The 20,464-nt window shown below is 43.2% G+C and overlaps 1 protein-coding gene across 23 annotated transcripts in view; it reads left to right on the forward strand.

Annotated features, from left to right (window-relative positions):
• The window catches only part of pleca (plectin a), a 154,195-nt gene that overhangs the window by 87,455 nt on the left and 46,276 nt on the right, over positions 1-20,464 (forward strand). For 8 of the 23 annotated variants that reach the window (XM_038270716.1, XM_038270719.1, XM_038270721.1 and 5 more), the window contains 5 exons: positions 9,975-10,036; positions 13,753-13,767; positions 15,921-16,010; positions 18,204-18,281; positions 18,358-18,450. In XM_038270716.1, coding sequence (XP_038126644.1) covers positions 9,975-10,036; positions 13,753-13,767; positions 15,921-16,010; positions 18,204-18,281; positions 18,358-18,450 — 338 coding nt within the window. Of the gene's footprint in view, positions 1-2,734; positions 2,931-7,844; positions 7,996-9,974; positions 10,037-13,752; positions 13,768-15,920; positions 16,011-16,299; positions 16,331-18,203; positions 18,282-18,357; positions 18,451-20,464 lie in introns of those variants that run through there. The other 15 variants (XM_038270717.1, XM_038270720.1, XM_038270731.1 and 12 more) reach the window with 6 other exon arrangements.

Genomic DNA, 20,464 nt, shown 5'->3' on the forward strand with positions numbered 1-20,464 from the left:
ATCTACTTTCTATAGTTCTAGTGAGGACGCAGGCAGCAGCGTCTGGATCAGCTGTCTGATCTACTTTCTATAGTTCTAGTGAGGACGCAGGCAGCAGCGTCTGGATCAGCTGTCTGATCTACTTTCTATAGTTCTAGTGAGGACGCAGGCAGCAGCATCTGGATCAGCTGTCTGATCTACTTTCTATAGTTCTAGTGAGGACGCAGGCAGCAGCGTCTGGATCAGCTGTCTGATCTACTTTCTATAGTTCTAGTGAGGACGCAGGCAGCAGCGTCTGGATCAGCTGTCTGATCTACTTTCTATAGTTCTAGTGAGGACGCAGGCAGCAGCGTTCTAGGATCAGCTGTCTGATCTACTTTCTATAGTTCTAGTGAGGACGCAGGCAGCAGCATCTGGATCAGCTGCTGACATGGAGATGAACAGCATCGCTATGGTAACCAGTGGTGTCGTTCATTAACATCTGAGTTGGGGGGGGGCATGGACATGCTGACCATAGGGCTCTAAGACGGAGCCTGGGGGAACGCCACATCTCTGTGGTTCTGATGGAACGTTGCCTGCAGACTCTAAACGGTCTCCGTCCTTCAGTGGGATTTAATCCAGTCCAGTTCTGGACCAGAAAGACCGACCCAGTTCCCAGACGCTCCGCGTTTTCTTTATACCAGGTCTCCCTCAAAAAAGAGACTTTATCTCAAGGGACTTCCTGGTAAAATAAAGGTTAAATAAAAAATATATATACGGATGAACAAATGTCTTCCTGTAAAAGAGACGCAGGCTGTGAACAGATGTTAATAAATTGTAATTTATCTCTAAATCTCATTGATATAACTCTGTTTTACATGTTTCTTATCCGTTAGTGAAGATAATCGATTGTGTTTTTATTACGGAGCCCCTGAAGAGCAGCTGTAGAGCTGAGCTTTAAACAGGGTGAATCATAGAAAAGTTTTAAACTGTTCCAGAAGCGCTTCAGGTGTGTTTGGGTTCATTGTCCTGCTGGAATAACCGACGCATCAGAGGGATAAAAAACTGGAATCCTGCTGGTTGAGGTGTTTTATATAAAACAGGAAGTCTGGAGCTGGTCCATGGACTCCGCCCTGCAGAGGTCAGGTTGTCCTTTAACTGAAAAAAAAAAAAAGCCATCATTGTTTCATAGTCGGTGTTTTTTATGACGCTTTGGGACATTTTTTTCCTCCTGGAAAATTTTTACTTTTAACATCAATCTTATTTTCTGCTAAAAACATGTTTGTGGACGAAGAGCAGCTCTTTGTCTCCTCAGGATCAGGGGCGGAGATAGGAAATGTGGGGCCCTGGGCAAAGACAGGCAGGGGCCCCATTCTCCAGATAGAGAAATGTTAATAGAATAGACATCCATTATCTGTTCTAGGTTGTGTCCCTCTCTTCTTGTCCCTTTTCGTCTTGTCTTCCTCTCTATGTTTTGTACTCAGCTGACTTTTCATGCTGTCTCTAAAGGAATGAAAGATTTTTTCCAAGCACTAAGCTCACTTAGCTGATTGCTCCTTCCTGTGTTTCCAAAAAGGCCAAAGTAAATAACCCAGTCCTTCTTTTCACTGTAGACAAGCCATGATCTGCTTATCTGTTCTCCATTTTTCATTTGGATGAAATAATAGCTGCATGAATCATGACAGCAGACAAGATAGAGGAGAGCAGGAGGCGGGGTTACCAATCTACTCGCTCTGGAGAGCAGAGTTCGCTGCTTTTAGATGTTGTCTCCAAAGTCTCCAGTAGCAGAAAAAAGTCTCTAGATTTGGCGCTAGGAGCTTTTTAGAAATCAAAGTGCTAGAGGGGTCTGAAAAGTGGCTAAATATAGCGACTAAAGCGCTAAGTTGGCAACACTGCTCTTTGCATGGTTTGTTTTCAAATGGTTTGCTGCTGTCTGTTTGGACCTTTCTGAACATGTGCAGCAAATGGACTGATCCAATATGGTGGACACTGAAGGGGGGGGGGGGGGGGGGGGCTGAGACACACTTAATATTATCAGCGTTCTGATGGCATTTTATCAAAAACATAATTAATGTGCAGAAATAAGGAATAGTTGTATTAACCATACATGGAAACAGAGTTTTATGGGGCCCCCAGGAACTTGGGGCCCTGGGCAGCTGCCTGGTATTGCCTAATGGTAAATCCCCCCCCTCCATTATGATCCAGTTTGTGGGAGGATTATTTATCATAACTCTTCTGAATATTTTCTAATGAGCAGGACTGAAGAAGATAAAATATGTGAAATTTGTTTTGAAATCAAATAACTGGCATCAGTTCGGTCTGACGGTATAAAAAACTGTTCCTTTAAATCCAAACTAATTATTTTCTCCTGCGTTAATTACAGTTAATCTGCGCTTTCTGCCTCTCAGAGTGAAATATGGCTGAAAGTTGCGCAGAGAAAGAGTGAAAACAAGCCTCTCCTGTCAGAGTTATTTACGGCGCGCAGCTGTTGCAGGTTTGAGGATTTATTAGCGGCAGTTAAACGTGCAGAATGCGCAGACATGGCTGGTCTGTGCGCGCAGGCAGAACAATAAAAGCCAAGCAGGCTGCAGCTCCTCTGCTTTGCATTAGGCGGTTGTGTAACAGGGAGAGGCTGGATGGCGGCGGGCTGGGCTGGAGGGGGGCCGGGCTTCTGCAACCCGACACGGCTGCGCTCTGTCCTCCTCCATGAGGCTCCCATAAAGGAGCGGGGAAAACCTGCGGGGCTGGTCCAGTCCCACGCAGGGGGGGGGCAGCGCAGCAGCGGCTTTACGCGCGGAGCGGAGCGGCGCAGACCCACAGCAGGATGGCCGCAGCGGAGGACTCGGTCCGGGCGGCGGGTCCGGTTTGCTCCGGGCTGCAGCAGCACGTTTTGTACCGAAGGTCCAACTTCATCCACGAGATGCGGTGCGAGGACGTGGGCTTCCATCTGTACAGCCAGATGTGCTGCGCAGGTAGGTCCGTGGGAGTGGGAGGGGCCGTGGGGCCCTTTAAAGGGGCCCACCCACAGTACAGCAAGCCGCAGGGGTCAGAGCGGCGGACAGAGAGGCGGTTCTGGTTCCGAAGAACGGAACCAGACCAGAACCAGAATGAATGAGTTTATTTCTAACTTTGTCCAATCAGAATGATGGATGCAGGTGTCCATCTGCCGCTGACCTTTGACCCCTCCCTCAGCCAACAGGCTGAAGGTGAAGGAGGTGTTTGTTCTCCTCCACTGCTCTTCCCAGGAACTCTCTGCCCCTCCTGGACCAGAACCTCTGGACTCTGCTGGCTTTGTGTTTATGGCCGCTGCCATGGCAACCATTTACCTCAGCCCACATGTGAGCAGCTGCTGGAGGAATTACAGCAGAAATATTCCAGATTATTTCTTTATAATCTGCTCCACCAGTAGGGGGAGACAGAGAGCCCGGGTTGGTTTGTTTTTATTGGTAATCTGTAACACCTGGAGTCATAAATCAGTCATTTATTACGGTTGTTGCGTTTTTCTCCTTTTCTGCCTGAAAACAAACAATAAACCGACAGATTAAAGAAAAACAAACTGCAGAAAAATGGATGAAAAATTCAAAGGAAAAGAAAAAAAATCAGTTTAAATGTTTTAATTTATCCTTTTTTGTCTCATTGCTCTAAACTTTTCTTTTCCTTTTTTATTTCCTGGTTTATTTGTTTTTTCTTTAGAATCAGTGGAAATCTGAGGTGTGGTTCAGTGGAGAACCTCTCAGTGATTTCAGTTTAGAGCAGCAGAGAGAACAGAAAACCTTAGCTGTTAAAATCAGACATGATGGTTATTCATCATGAGTTTTCCTCTACCTGGACCTTCTCTGGGCTCCGGGTTTTATTTTCTTTGGCTTCATCCGTCCGGTTTCTCATCAGGAGCCTAATGAACCAAAGCTTCGTACTGAATGTTTGCAGTTGGAAGGAATTCTGAAATCTGCAGGGTACCAAAAAACGCAAAACACAAAAGCCGCAGGTACCTTATTGCACACGGACCATTTGTCCTAGTAACCTTAGCAACGGCTGACCGACGATCACCGAGGGACGTCGGCGGCTCACTGAAGCAAAAGGCTGAAAATTAAAGATAGACTTCTTTCTTTTTTGTTTCTTTTGCTGAGATTGAATCAGGGCTGCAGATAAAGATAATTTTTGGGGGTAATTGATTAATCTGTTAATTATCGTTTTGATTAATTGATTAATAATCAGATAGCCAAAGGTTCCTTAAAGGAGATTTTTTTTTATTAAATTAAACCAGGTGAAACTAAAACTTTTACACTTGAGGAGATCTAGATAGAGCAGATTGTTGGACATTTTTTTTTTTTTTATCTTAGATGCAAAATGTTCATATATTTTTATTATAATTCTTATATAATTCCTGTTATAAATGGGTCATTCTGTCAGCTAAAGGCATGTTTTAGAGTCTCTATACTCCAATTAATGATTAATCGATTACTCAGTTAGTAATCTTTAATGTTTAATAATCTTTTCCAATAATCACGATAAATAGTTTCAGCCGTAATTTGAATTAAGTCCAAACGGTTCCGCCTCTCGGCTGCATTGAGCTCAGTTATTGTCTTTTAATGAATAAAGCTGACGGTTAAACAGTCGGTTCCCTCAAACACGCAGTAGTTAGAACCAGAACGGCTCGTCCTCCTTTCATAATGCAGCTCTTTCCAAAAAGGTTCAAAAACAATCCTCTGGACTTTGTTTCCAAGTTTGAAGACGTTTCTCTTCCATCCAGGAAGATTTTTCAATTTAAAATGTCAGAAATAGGGTTTAGTTCCAGGTTTTATCCAGCAGAGCCTGGTTTTAGTTTAGAACACTGCAAAAAATGGAAATGCAATTAAGTAATTTTTACTTAAAATAAATGCATTTTTTCTTCAATTGAGGATGAAAGTGAGACACTTTGCCAATGGAACAAGACAATTTACATTTAAAAGAAGAAAAAACAATTGCATTGTCTCATTTCAAGTTCATATTATCTAATTATCTTATTTTAGGAGTAAAGATACTAATTTCATTGGCAAATCATCGTATTTACCCAATTAAATTAAGGGTAAATACACAAAATTTAAGAAATTTGTACTTAAAGCTACAGTGTGTAATAATTACAGGGATATACAGTCAGAAATGTAATATATTATACATAACTATGTTATTTATCATCATCTACGAGCTCAGCCTCTTAACCTTAATATTTGCGTTGCCTTAGAATTCGTTATTTATAATTACATAGGAGCGGGTCTCGCAGCCATGGAGGCAGACATCTTGGCGCTACGGCAGCGCAGAGCCAACAAACTAGCGATTGCGAGATCGCCAAAACGTCACAACGATGTAGAAAAAATAACGGGTATATTTATTATCTTAAGTCTACATGAAATCTATACCCTACACAGACTAATGAAATACTATCTGTAAAATTATCTATGTAAACAAACCTCATCACTTGAGAAGGTAGGTGATGCGGTGACCCCTGTTTAAGGTTGGTTTTTCTTTCTTAACATAGATGGCTTCCTTCCTCTCAAACCACCTGTCTTCTTTGTCCAAAATGTGCACATTCTGGTCCTCCAAAGAATGTCCTTTGTCCATCAGGTGTAGACGTAGTGCAGAGTCTTGTCCAGAGGAGGGCGCTCTTCTCTGTTGGCCCATGCGTCTGTGGAGAGGTTTCTCTAATATGCAGCTCTTATCGAACATGCTTGTCTGCAGCTTTTATCAATCATCAGTCCTGAAACGTAGGAATCCTTCTGCTGATCCGACTGAGCTTTTCTCTTCCAGCTGTGATTAAAGTGGCGTCTTCAGAGCGAAGCTCCTCTTTCCACAGATAAACTAAGGAATATTTACAGTTTGCATTCCACTGAATTTATTGTGAGGTTTTCATCTTATTGTTTGAGGCTAAATATGGTTTGAATTAATAACTTAAAGCTATAAAAAAAAAAAAGAAAAGAAAATTTACAATTTAATTTATTCAAACTGAATGGAGTCACATTTAGGGGATTTAAAGTTTATTTTCCAATTGAAAATGTTTTTTTTTTTTTTACATTTTGCAGGTTAAAAGTTTTATATATCTTTGCATGTGGAGATGTGAACAAACCCAACATTCAGGCTTAAAAAAAAACATCATGAAAACAATAATAATAAATCAATAGTCTCAATTCTATTCAGTTTATTTCTATAGCTCCAATTCACATCATGTCATCTCAGGTCACTTTCCAGTTCACCAGATCATCCAGTCAGATTGATTCAAAGTTTTCTATCTAAGGAAAACCAGCTGATTGCATCGACTCATTGACTCTTCAGCAATCCCTCACACTAAGCATGCTTGTAGCGACAGTGGAGAGGAAAAACTCCCTTTGAACAGGAAGAAACCTCCAGCAGAACCAGGCTCAGTGTGAGCGGCCATCTGCTGAGGCCCACTGGGGTTCAAGGAGACAGAAGCAGACATAGAAAAAGAAGCATAGATACAAAAGGCAACTGTCAACCAGCTCCACTCTCATCATTTACAGTAAAACTAAAGAACTTATTTCAGAGGCGGAACTTTAACAGAAATAAATTCTGAGCAAACAGAAAAGATTTCAGGAGGAATTTCAAATTTGAACTGAAAAGCATATTTTTTTGTAAACAGGAAACAAACTATTTTATATTTCATCAGTTTTTTTTTAGTTTATATATCTTGGGTGCGTTTTTTGGCGGCGCTGCTTGGATCCTTCCCATGATGCCCTGCAGGCTCTCATTCCTCCTGTGGAAGATGCCGCCTGGCATTCCTGGGCTCCGAACCCGTCGCATGCCGTCACTCGTTGGATGGATTGTTGGGATGGGCGGGGCCTCTGCTGGAATCCACTGAAGCTGAATTCTTCCAGAATCTGTTCAAACGAGGAGTTTAGGTCCTCCAGGTTTCTGTTGTGTTGCGTTCAGGGCCTCCTGGACGTCCCGCTGACTGATGAGTCCTCGGTGGGTGAGGAAGGCTTCAGCTCTCAGGTTCCAACACGCCGCCTCCCTCTGCAGGCATCCCAAACATCCCAGCTGTTCTCAGCCGTCCGTCACAGACTGCTCCCAGTTCTGGTTCTGGTTCTGGACTGTTTGGGTTCCGTCTGCAGGAAAATGGCTCCTGGTTGTTTGATCAGTTTATCTGAAAGGTGGTTCTGTTCGGCCCGGATGATCCGGGTCGCTGAAGGTCCGTGTGGACTGACTGTAGAAGGGTTCTGATGGTTTGTCCGGTTCTGTACGACCCGTTCCATTTTTGGATCATTCCAGCCGATGGTTCTGTTTGACTCCAAACTTGGAGTTTTTCCAGGTCAGTTCTTCATGCTCCAAAGTTCTGAGCCCGGCTCGGTTCCTTTGTGGTCCGTTGATGGTGTCCTCCACTGATCCAATCTGTCCCAACAGAACCGGTTCTGTATCCCACAGACTGTTCCTCCTTTTGACCGGAACCGTTCATGATCCAACAGTTCAGTCCAGAACCGGACCAGAACTGATTCAGACATCGGCCATGTTCTGACTTTTACAGTCGGAACCCCAACAGGAACTCTGATGGTTCTGGAACAGGGCCCGTTTGGACTGAGGTTTTGATCAGATTAAGGGGAAGTTTTTTTTTCCGGGTCTAACGGGAGAAGACTCATTCTGTTGGAGTGAAACCGGGTCGGGTTATATGAGTGACCCAGTTTCCTGCAGGCGGAGCCGCCTGTCATGCGGGTCGGTCCGAACAGAACGGTTCTGAGGCTGTTTGTGGTGAAGCTGCAGCAGAGAAGCAGCTGCGCAGATAAAAAAGGCGGTTTAGTGCTGGGTGTGGTCAGGGGGCGTGGCCTGTCTCTCTGCATGTGATGGGTGGCTCCTGACATGGTGGCCTGCAGGCAGGGAAGCTGTTCTGAATCAGAACTTTCTCTCTGAGCCAGTCAGCCGGTAGCGGCGGCGGCATCAGGACCATGGAGGCCAGGTTCAGGAACTACTCCTCAGACAGCGCCGGCAGCGACGGGGTCTTCATAGAGGAGCCGCTCTACCATGGCATGCTGCGGGCCATGGATCACAGGAAAGGTAGAGTCCCCTCACTTGGCTGAGCTTCATGTGATTTCTGCATCGTCCTCCTTTCTTCCTTCTGCCTCAGGGTTCAAGTTACAGGAAAGGAGGAAATGTTGTCTGCTTGTTTCAGATCAGATTCAGGCTGCAGGATCCTGCAGAGGCTGATGGTCGGCTTGTTTTCTCTCTGAGCTGCAGGAAATATTTGTCATGCAGACTCTTGACTCTGTGGTGAAATGCAGAATCGGTGCGAAAGTTCCGGTTTCTGAGGTTCATCTCGTGTCTGTGTTTAGAAAGTGAGCGTGCCAGTGAGTCATGGGCGTCACGCCGACCTGAACTGGGTGTCGGCGCCACGAGTCGCTGCTCTCAGTACGGTTCCCTCTGATTACTTCTGCTTCCCAAGCCGTAATCAGAGATCAGCTGATGGAGGAGGTCTGTCTCCTGCTGTCAGGTCGCTGCGAGGCGGGAAATCCTGAAGGAGCTCTGGAGGTTTGTTGGGAAGGATTAAAGGTGTGAAAATGTGAAGCACAACAAACACAAACCCTGCAGGGATGAACGTGTTTCTGCAGGAGAATCTCTGATCGTCACTGACTGACGGCCTGAACACGATGCTCCTCCTGTGGCGTTTATTGTTTAGTGGTTCTGGGTTCTGATGCGTCCTCTGAGCAGAACCTGGAGCTTCCAGCAGGATGAAGGGTCTACTGGGAGGCTCGCTGGAAGTTTGTCTTCTCGGGTTTAATGGTACAGAGGGAACATCTTTGGGCCGTAATGGAAGAACTGCTTCTTTATTCCATTGTTTCTTTTTGGATCAGTGAAACCTTCAAGTCTGTTTAAAAATCTTCAGCTTTTCCTTTGGATTCTAGAAGCTGGAACTGATGGGAAGGTTCTGGATGATCCGACTTTAGAAACCCATAATTGTTCCTCCTCTAACAGGTGATTAAAGGGGGGGCAGGTAGAACATTTCCTCTGGTCTTGGTGTCGTAATCTTTCAAGGTCCATTCTGGGTCAGTTTCTCTGGTTTCAACCAATCAGCTGAAGCCTTCGTAGCATTTAAAGGAAAAGTATGGTCAGCGAGGAATAATCAATGCATCATTATTTATACCAAAAACAAATATGTTTGCGGTGATTTAATGAATTAAGCGTTAATCAGTAAAAAAAAAACAAAAAAAACCCCCATAAATTTTCGTTTTGATCACTGAGTCTGGGAGCGGCCATTTTAGCTCTAATATAGTAGCCCCTCCCTCCTGCCATCTTCCAGCAGTGACGTCACGGTGCGGTAAGCCTAGCGCCATTCTCCCCGCTTTCCAAGCTAAATCAATGGGAACTACTAGACACATCTGCAATCAACAACAATTATTGAAGATTTCCAGAGGACTTCACCATTGAAATTCACCAGAGCTATAGTGAAACTGACAATGCCCACGTGCATGGCAGCTGGATGCTGGAATACATCGGGTAAAAGTGAAAAAAAAAGAGTTATTCCACCTTTCTGATTCCTGATCCTCCACGGACGGGTTGGTCGTTGGATCGCCAACTTGAAGAGGGAGGATTTGCCATCGAACTTCTGGCCAGAGAAAAAACCCGTAATATGTAGCCAACATTTGGAAGAAGAATGTTTTCAAGATGACTTGGATAATAGCGCGTTGTGACAAACACCAGATACAGCACTGGGACTTGATCAACAGCCGATACCGCACCGTGACATGTCACTAACCAGTAGGTGGCAGTAGTGTTCTTTGACAAACATGGATGCCTCCAGTAAAGCACATTCACATGAAAATTACTCTGAATTAAAAACACTGATCATTTATTGAACAGGATGGAATCATTTCAGATTTAAAGAACTTTCAGAAGTTTGAATTCTGAATATGAGCGACTTTTCCTTTAAATGATTTTATTCCCACGTATGAATTTTACAGGTTTAAGTTTTATTCTGTTTTTTTACCTGTTGTTCTGAATCTAAAACTTAACAGAACCGATGATCTGTGTCTCCACAGATGAACGGGACCGGGTTCAGAAGAAGACTTTCACAAAATGGGTCAACAAGCACTTGGTGAAGGTAAGAAGAAACAGCTTTGACAACTGAATGGTTCTGCTTAAATCAGTGGAAAGAAATGTTCCTAAATGTCTCCTCCTGCTGTGTGGAAGGTTTCTAGATCTCAACCGTTAGCTTCTGATGTTTGCTTTCCTCAAACATCAGAAGGTCTTTATTCGTAGATTAACATCTCATCGGATTATTTCCTTCTCTGAGTCTCAGGTAGAAAACGGTTAAACTAATGGTTGGTGGTTCGTTAAAGACACAGCATGTAACATTTATTCTTGAGATGTTACTTTTTTTTAAATATATTTTTAACTTATTAATACTTATTCTGGTATTTTTATAAACTTTTTAAGCTCCACAGGTGTGTATCCATTTTTGCTGGAATCTCTTGCTGCTGTTACACCTCATTTTACCCATTTTGGGACAATAAAGTTATTTTTAACATATATCACCTTCACAAAGACATTCAAAAAGTAATATGCTGCACAGTGCCGAGGCATCCTTCTTCTGTTTCTGCGTAAACCAGCTGGTTGGGTTAGCGGGTCGACCTCCCCAAGATGGCGCCTGTAATTTCAGCCCTGCGACAGTCAGTGCGGGTTCTACTGTTATATGTATGTCTATGGGTACCTGGACGCGCTACCAGCTGGGGTTCAAAGGTCGTAACGATAAGTTTCCGGCTGAGCTGTGATAATCCCTCCTGACCAGCGGGAGGCGCTCTGATGCTTCTTCACTCCTGACCGAGTTCAGCAGTTTGAGAGGATGAATCTTCTGCAGCCGTGACCACAGACCCATTTAAGACCATTGACAATAGATCCATCTGAAATAACGGGAGTTTTTGTTCTTTTTGAGCAGGCGGTACGACAGACGGACCGATACGGCCCTAAATTCTCCCATTTAAAGCAGCGCTGCCTTTTCACAGGTTCTAAATGACTTTCTATAAGCTGCTTGTCTCCTGTGAGGCAAGGCCAATTTATTTGTATAGCACAATTCAGTACAAAGACAATGCAAAGTGCTTTACATGATTAAAATATAAGAAAATAAAGCGGAATCAAAGCAAGTAAGAAAATAAAAATAAAAATGCAGACTCCAACAATGACGTCTTTACCAACTTCTGTCAATCCTGTTGACTTTATAGGTCCCAGACCTATTTATTTCAAACACAATGTTGTTTTTTCAAACCACAAGATCCCTGACCTTGACACGATATGATTCCCACAAGATCCCTGATCTTGACACCACAAGATCCCTGACCTTGACACGATATGATTCACACAAGATCCCTGACCTTGACACGATATGATTCCCACAAGATCCCTGACCTTGACACCACAAGATCCCTGACCTTGACACGATATGATTCCCACAAGATCCCTGATCTTGACACGATATGATTCCCACAAGATCCCTGATCTTGACACGATATGATTCCCACAAGATCCCTGACCTTGACACCACAAGATCCCTGACCTTGACACGATATGATTCCCACAAGATCCCTGATCTTGACACGATATGATTCCCACAAGATCCCTGATCTTGACACGATATGATTCCCACAAGATCCCTGATCTTGACACGATATGATTCCCACAAGATCCCTGATCTTGGCACGATATGATTCCCACAAGATCCCTGATCTTGACACGATATGATTCCCACAAGATCCCTGATCTTGACACGATATGATTCCCACAAGATCCCTGATCTTGACACGATATGATTCCCACAAGATCCCTGATCTTGACACGATATGATTCCCACAAGATCCCTGATCTTGGCACGATATGATTCCCACAAGATCCCTGATCTTGACACGATATGATTCCCACAAGATCCCTGATCTTGACACGATATGATTCCCACAAGATCCCTGATCTTGACACGATATGATTCCCACAAGATCCCTGATCTTGACACGATATGATTCCCACAAGATTCCTGACCTTGACAGTGTAACAGCCAAAAATGCAGAAACAAAAAAGATGCCTGCAGCTCTGCAGGAGTCCTGCTTTCTGCAGAGGCTTCACATAAAAATTGTCTTCTTCTCATGAACTTTTCCAGAGCCTGAATTCTCAGATTCTTCTTCAACGAGCTGAAGCTTCACATTCTGTTATTTTCACGTCTATTTAAACCTCCATCCCTCAGCTGAACCAGAAGCATCAGCAGATAAACTCCTACTGAGGAAGACTCCAGCCGGAGAACAAAAACAGTTTTTCTCTGCCTGAGACTCGGTGAGTCACTCCCGCCTGGATCCGATTTAGGAAGAACCGCACTGAAGCGGGCCGGAACCGCTCGGGTTTCACATCTGGGATCCAGACTCGTCCAGGAGGCCGTGGAGCTCAATGTGTCTCAGGAAGGAAAACTGTTCTGTTCAAACTCCGACATTCTTTCCAGATTCTCACAGAAACGATCAAACGTCCAGTGAGTTTAATTAATGGATTAAATGAGATGAAAATCCACCATGTTGGTAGAAAAGCTCTGAATAGATTTCTTCTTCTGAACAAAAACTGTCTTTTATTTATTTCATTAAAGGAAAAGGAAACAGGATTATTTTTATTTCTCTTATTTGCCTTTTTTATACTTTTTTTTTCTTATATTTTGACCCTTTAATCTAATTGTATTTAAGCATCATATTTATAGCGTCAGTCATTGGAAGCTCATTAAGGTTGATATGATGAAAATAAGGCTTTCTATTTTTTTTTTAGTCAAATCAATCTTAATTTTTTACACCTGCAGATATTTTTCTATTGAAATCAGAGAATCGATTTTCTAACGTTCAAAAATTTTATTTTGAAAATCAGACGTCGTTGCCATGGTTACAGCTGCTGAATTATTTGAATGAAATGTTTTTTTGTGTAGATTTGATCTGTGTGGATTTTTTTCTCTTAAGTTTAATTTTATTTTTTTTAGGTGTTGCTTCAGTTTAATTTTTAGGATGACATTTATGTCGATATTTTGAAGACTTTTATTAATATAAAATATATAACATTTATTTTAGATTTTGTTTCCTCACTTTTTTTGCGTGGGGGGGGGGCCTTTTATGTCTTTAGTATTTTTTTCTTTAATGAACATTTTTAATTTTGGTGGCGGCCTAATGGTTAGGGGATTTGCACTTGGAATCTCCCCCTCTGGGTCCCTGAGCAAGACCCTTAACCTCACCCTGCTCCCACGGCGCTGCACAATGGCAGCCCACTGTTCCCCAGGGGGAGGGGTTAAATGCAGAGGAAAGTTCATTGCTTTGTTCTTATGACTGTAGAATGACAATAAAGTTGAATTCTATTCTATTTTTAATTATTTTGTACTTTTTGAGCCATAAAAAGCCAAACATGTGTGATATTATAAGCAAATATAATCAACATAATTAACAAGGTTCATTTAAACTAAATCCACCAGAAATTTAAATGAAACTATAAAATCACCTAAACAGACGGAGAGAAGAATAAAATCTAAAGTTCAGATAGAAAACTGTGGTGATTAGATGTTTGCTTCCAGAAGCTCTGAGATGTTTCAGCAGCAGAGTCACGGTTTGCAGCTCGGCGGCTGACCATCACATGCTTCCTGATTTTCTTTATCTCCACTGAAGCAGATTCAGGGTGGAAACGAACCGTGAAGCAAAGTCTGAAACTTTAGTTTCCTCCACGTTTCCATGAAGTTTTCCATCTTCTCACAGCAAACTGTTTCTTCTCTCCATCCTTCCCTCCTTCCTCCTGTCCTCCTCCATCCTTTCTCCTCAGCACTGGAAGGCAGAGGTAGGAGCCACTCATTCCTGCCTGCATGTTTTCCTCTAACCGCCCATTTTTCCTCCTTTTCTAACATCTTTAGCTGCTTTTTCTGCAGTTTCCTTCTCTTTTTTTTGCCGCTAAAGATGAGAAGCTGAACGTTTCATTAAAGCATGAATAATTTGCTTCCAGTATATTTATTTCTTCTTTTAGATGGTAGTGCTGTGATTTGATGAATGCAGCAAAACTTTCCAGATTTAAATGGTTCTGCTTCAGCATCTGTTAAAACTCTTAAAATCTCTGTTCCTGTCGGTTCAATCAGATTTCATTCGTTGCTGATTTTTGTGTTTTATTTTTTAAATTAAAATGGCTCCATCGAGTCTCTGAGTGACTAACAAAATATGGAGTGAATTTTGTTCCATTATTGTTGCAGAGAACAAGTTTTGTAAATGGAAGCCCACTGCTTCCCAAGAGGAGGGGTTAAATGCAGAGACGTCATTTCCCTCTGGGATTATTAGAATATATAAAAAAATAAATTAAAAAAAAGAATAAAATGCAATCAAAAAATAGAAACTTTGAGGTTTTCTCAGATCTTTTTTGTTTTATTCAACTTTTACTTTCAAACTTAGTTTTTTCCAAATATTTTCACATGTAATATTTTTTCACATCAAGTTTAATGAATTTCATTTCCTTCAAATTCCAGCCCGATCCAACGTCTCGCTCTTGACCAATAAAGACGTTTCTAACGTCCAGCAGACCAATAAAAATGCATCTTTTGTTCTCACTGCGGAAGAAAGCCCGCCCCCAGAAGGGATCTCGGAAACGCAATTTGAAAAGAATGTATCTGAACAATACAATGCAGAATTGGGGCCAGAATAGAGATTTTTTCCTTCTATTTCAAGAATAAAGTCGTAACATTATGAGAATAAAGTTGTATTTTCTGACTACTCTTCCCAGAATCCCTTTCTTCCCTAAAACGAGGAATGTGGAGCATCATGTGAAGTTCTACTTTAGCATCGGTTTGACAAATCAGGAGATCTTTTAGCAGCAGCATCAAAGGGCAGGATGTCAAAGTGGACTCTGGTTGCTGATTGGTGGAGCTGGTCGGCCGTCATCTGGTGGGAGGAGCTTAAAGCTTTCTTTCTGAAATGGGTTTTTGAATGATGACATCATTCTCGTAATATTAAAACTTTATTCTCGGAATAAAATTAGAAAATTTTTCTCTAGCCTGTCCCTAATACTCTCTCGTAGAAAACAAATTTTAGTTTAAAAAATAAAATATGAGAAAATCAAAAAAAATCAAAAATTTAATCTGAGAAAAATCCTTTTTCCCTTTTTGATTAAAATATGGATTAAGATGAAGTGAAGGATGTTGTTTTTCCGGTTGGATCATCTAAATAATTGGTCCTTCTAACTGTCAATCATTCTGGTGAAATGTTTACGTAAAGCCGTCCTTCGCGCTCGTTCCCATTTTCACTGACCGCTGGTGAGTCTGACATGGTGGAAAAATTTCAGATCTTCTTTTGGAAAGTGAGCTGGTATGATCGATGCAAACGGGAACTTTTAAACACGTGTGAGAGCGTGCACAAGCCTGTTTCTCCTCATGCACGCTCTGACACATGTTCAATAGGCGTTCCCTCTCAAGTGTGGGTACAGGGTTGTGCATGTGCTTTTTTTTTTTTTCTTAATGGAGTAGGCGGGTCTTTTAAAAAATTCACAAAACTCCTCCACTATACCTTTAGATCGTTCCTGGATTGCATTTTCAAACTTTTATTGTTCTTGCTACAATAATGGAACAAAATTCACTCCATATCAACGCCGACATTTCAAGAAGAGAAATCAGTTAAATGTTTTTAAAGTAAGAAAAAAATAATGTAGACAATTTAAAATCAGAAAATGAGTTTTTAATCATTTATGGTTCCATTTGGGCAGGAATCTGCAGGATCACAGGTTCTGGTTCTGTTGGAGGAGAACCTTCTCCAGACTTTTCACTCCCTCAGTCTGATCCCAACCCGCTTTCTGTCCAGAGGCGGTTCTGACCGGGACTCCATAAAAACTAGTTTAGTGGAGGGGTCAAAGGTCAGCCAGAATCATCCTCTGTGGTCCAGGGGCAGCCTGCTAACAGCTGATTGTATCTGAGTTCTACTGACGTAGATCTGATCAGAGCTTTTCTTTGTCTGCAGGCCCAGCGGCACATCACCGACCTTTACGAAGACCTCAGGGATGGACACAACCTTATCTCGCTGCTGGAGGTCCTCTCAGGAGAGACTCTGGTGAGCGTCCCGTGTCCCCCCCGTCCTGTTTGCGCTCCATCTGCCCTTCCTGTGGATTTTATTGTTAGACGTGTCTTAGACGTTACATCTGTCTCCACGTCTGCATGCGTCTTAGATGTTTCCAGACGCTGAGGCCGTGCAAACTTTAAAACACTAATTTCATTCCTGGCGTCCATCTTTTAACCGTTCTGCATTTCTCTGTCTTTGTTTGAGTTTTTCCTTTTTTCTAACTCCTGTCTGCCTACCCTGACCTCTCCCCTCTGCCTTCCTGTCTCGCGCCGTAGCTGAGGGAGCGTGACGTTGTGAGGAGCGTGCGGTTGGTGAGTGGCGCCTGGACTGCGGGCCAGTGGGGGGGGCGTGGCATGTGTCATTCCCCAGGTGGCTGCTGGGTCGTGCATGTTGGCAGTCAGCCTTCCCCGGTCATTCTCTGTCTTTGTGTTTTCACCGTCACCTTTCATGGGTTACTCAGCGCGATGATGGCGGCCTCAGAAGGCATGGTGGAGCTTCAGGGGTCCCTAAAGAGCAGAATAAGAAGATATGAGAATGTCTGAAACCAATTAATTGCTTCAGTGTCACTGATGCTGCTGTGATGCTCAGATTAAACCTTTAGCAGATAAATTCAATATATAAGATCAGATATGGAGGATATTTAGTAAAATAACGCTTAAAAAATGGCTTAAAATACACAGAAATCTACAGATTAACAAGATTATAATTGGATTAATTACAGACGGTTTTAAAATATAAGTGTTTTGTAGAATTTTCCAGTTTAATTTAATGTACTTTATTTAAAAAAAAGTAATAATAATGTTGGAAAAAATAAATAAAAGTTGGAATTTATTTCAGTAGAAAAGGGAAACTACAATTTTTTTCAATTCAGTTTATTTCTATAGCTCCAATTCACATCAAGCATGCTTGTAGCGACAGTGGAGAGGAAAAACTCCCTTTGAACAGGAAGAAACCTCCAGCAGAACCAGGCTCAGTGTGAGCGGCCATCTGCTGAGGCCCACTGGGGTTCAAGGAGACAGAAGCAGACATAGAAAAAGAAGCATAGATACAAAAGGCAACTGTCAACCAGCTCCACAGGCGGCCCCGTCCAGGAAACACACAGCCAGGCAGACGAGCTCCGAGCCAGCTCCCATGTCAGAGGATGAAGAGAGCACATCCAGTTAGTCACAGTCAGAGAAACAGGACTACACTGGAAAAAAGGCCAAGCTCCAACATCTAGAAACAAAGGTGTTGATGGCAGCAGCACAGCTGATATTTCTCTCCAGGATGGAGTCACAGCCAAACAGGAACAGACCAGATGAAGCTACTATGAGAAAAAGCAGAGAGAGCAGAACGTTAGAGATTGAACTAACAGATTCTGCAGAGTGGGAGAATAGAGATAGAATGAAGCAGAATGATGAAAAAGGGGTCCCTATGTCCTCCAGCAGTCTAAGCCTATAGCAGCAGAACTATAGAGATAGCTCAGGATAACCTGAGCCACTCTAACTAGAAGCTTTATCAAAAAGGAAAGTATCTAAAGTGACTAAAAGATCTGCCTCCCATTCTACTTTTAGAAATTCTAGGAACCACATTTTTTCCTAATGAATCAAGAAGTTATCACCTACGCTGATGACGCATTTCTTTATTTCACCAAATCAGAAAATGATCGCCTTATATAAGTCTCGCAGTAAAATTAAATCAATACTGAATAATTCAACTAGTGTTTGCTTTATGATGCCAACATTAATCTTATTCAGTTCTGCAGCATAGAAATGTAAAACTAGAGTCGTTTTAGTCCTTTTTTGTGGTTAAAGTCCAGATTTAGATTCTTTGGGAATCTGCTCCTGTTGATGCTGCTTTTTTCTGCTGAAATAGGGAAAGTTTTTATTCACCGTCTGACTAAATAAACCTGAATAAAATGCTTGTTTCACGGTGATCTGGAGAAAGACTGAGAATGTCCGTCATCCATCATCGCGCTCTCATCTGCAGACATCTTGATGCATCTCTGGTTCACGCCGTCATGCACAGCCGGGCTCTGAACCGGCGCCGGCTTTGGTCGCAGTCATACGCAGTTACACTTCCTTTCACTTGTGATGTTCCGCATCGTCCGTTCCGACTCGCCGTAGGGTAGACGTTAACGTCGATGGAAGCACCTGTTCCCCGGCATGTCCCGCCTGTCCTCATGTCCTCTGTTGTCTCTTCCAGCCGCGGGAAAAGGGACGAATGCGTTTCCACAAACTGCAGAATGTCCAGATCGCTCTGGACTTCCTCAAACACAGACAGGTCTGTAGTCTAAAGAACAATCTTCAGTAACGGTGAACTTCTGTCCGACTGAGTGATGCTTTCTGCTCCTTTTCAGGTTAAACTGGTCAACATCAGAAACGATGACATAGCGGATGGGAACCCTAAGCTGACCCTGGGCCTGATCTGGACCATCATCCTTCATTTCCAGGTAATCTGATGAGGAGGCTCCTAATCTGCAGGATCGTTCTGCAGACGCAGGAAGGGAAAGTTATTATTTATGCTTCAGACTCGTTTCTTTTTACTCAAACTGAAACGTGTTCATTCTTCTCTGCAAATGAAGCTTTTCAGTCAACAGTCAGAAACTTTTTCCTCCTATTTGTCCCTCAGTCACTCCAGCAGAATCAGGCAGCAAGTTTGATCCATTTCCAGATGTTCAGTTTCTACAAACATTTGTCTTTGTTTTATTTCATGTTTTGATTTTATTAAAGCAACGTCATGTTTTATTGCCAGTGGCGCCAGCAGTAAGACATTGGCTTCCAACCTTATGCTACGTTCAGAACGCACGCGGCAGGAGCAGCAAAACGCGCGTGCTGCTTCATTTTTGATGCTTTTACAGTTTAGTTCTGAAGCACGGCTGAAGCATCTTTGCTGCGCTGTCACTGGGAATCCCCAGCAGCAGCTGCCTCAGGCCCGCTCGCCTCTTGGGGGTTTTCCCCTCCTGTTGGTGGCGGCTGGAAGTAGATGTTAGCGTTTTTCAGGTCTGTGCTACAAACTGCAGGCAGCAGGATAATAAAAGCCAACATATTCATTTGAAGTTAATTTAGGCGTTAATAAACTTTTCAGAGGAGTGATCATAACGCTCTGCATCACTTTCTCACCGCCTCGGCAGAATGATGAAAAAGGGGTCCCTATGTCCTCCAGCAGTCTAAGCCTATAGCAGCAGAACTATAGAGTTAGCTCAGGATAACCTGAGCCACTCTAACTAGAAGCTTTATCAAAAAGGAAAGTTTTAAGCCTAGCCTTAAAAGTAGACAGGGTGTCTGCCTCACGGACTAAAACTGGTAGTTGGTTCCACAGGAGAGGAGCCTGAGAACTAAAATTCAAAGTTTTCTATCTAAGGAAAACCAGCTGATTGCATCGACTCATTGACTCTTCAGCAATCCCTCACACTAAGCATGCTTGTAGCGACAGTGGAGAGGAAAAACTCCCTTTGAACAGGAAGAAACCTCCAGCAGAACCAGGCTCAGTGTGAGCGGCCATCTGCTGAGGCCCACTGGGGTTCAAGGAGACAGAAGCAGACATAGAAAAAGAAGCATAGATACAAAAGGAACAACCAGCAGCTTCTAAACTGCTGGTTGAGCTGAAATCTTTTTCCTACGTTTTCCTTTCGGCTCATGGGAGCATTAAATCCCGGACTCCTACCATGGAGGAAGACTTGTTTGTGGTTCTGTAGGAGTTCCACCCAACAGCGGCTCCTTGCTACCAATTAGAAACAGGACGGAGTCGGTAGCAGCCGGTTTGGGTGTCCTAACCGCGGAAAGGGGCGGTGACGGAGAGGCTTTGATGATTTAGGAGGATGATGGTTCTGTTGGGACGTTTGCAGGATTCTGTTCCCCATTCCTGCAGAGATTCCCACGAGGAGACGTGGCGTGACCCAAAGAGTCGATCGAGGGTTTTAAAAACCACCGAGACACAGCTGACATTTTCAGGGAAACAACCAGGAACAATGGGGCCTTCCTCTGAGCTGCCCGACCGGCTGCCTGGTAATAAAAGCCATGGATCTGCTGTAGGGAAGTGGATCTACGGAGGCTGCGCTGCGGGGGTGGAGGATGTGTTTCCGTTCAGGGCCTGAGTCACTCTGCCCACCGCGGCTCTGGGGGTTTCCTTCTGAAGGAAAAAATGCCTCGTCTCCTCCACCCTTCCTGTTTTTAAAAACATGAAATGATCAGTTCTGCTCTGACTCATCAAACCCCTGAAAAAGGAAAGCATGAAACAGGCTGAAGGAGCGTGAGGCGTGACTGAGCGGCTGCAGGAGGGGAGCCATCCGCCCTGCAGGGAATAATCCCAGAGCGAGGCTTTTCTCCAAAATAATCCCAAACACAGAAAGTTAGCCTTTCTGCAGCAGCAGAGAAAAAAGCAAAACCTTATTTCAACGATGATCAATTAATCCAGATTAGCTGATAAAATAATCTATCACAGAGGGCAGAGCTCCAGAACAGATT

The sequence above is a fragment of the Cyprinodon tularosa genome, unplaced genomic scaffold (genome assembly GCF_016077235.1).
Source record: "Cyprinodon tularosa strain WSP-4 unplaced genomic scaffold, ASM1607723v1 ctg774, whole genome shotgun sequence".
NCBI lineage: Eukaryota > Metazoa > Chordata > Actinopteri > Cyprinodontiformes > Cyprinodontidae > Cyprinodon > Cyprinodon tularosa.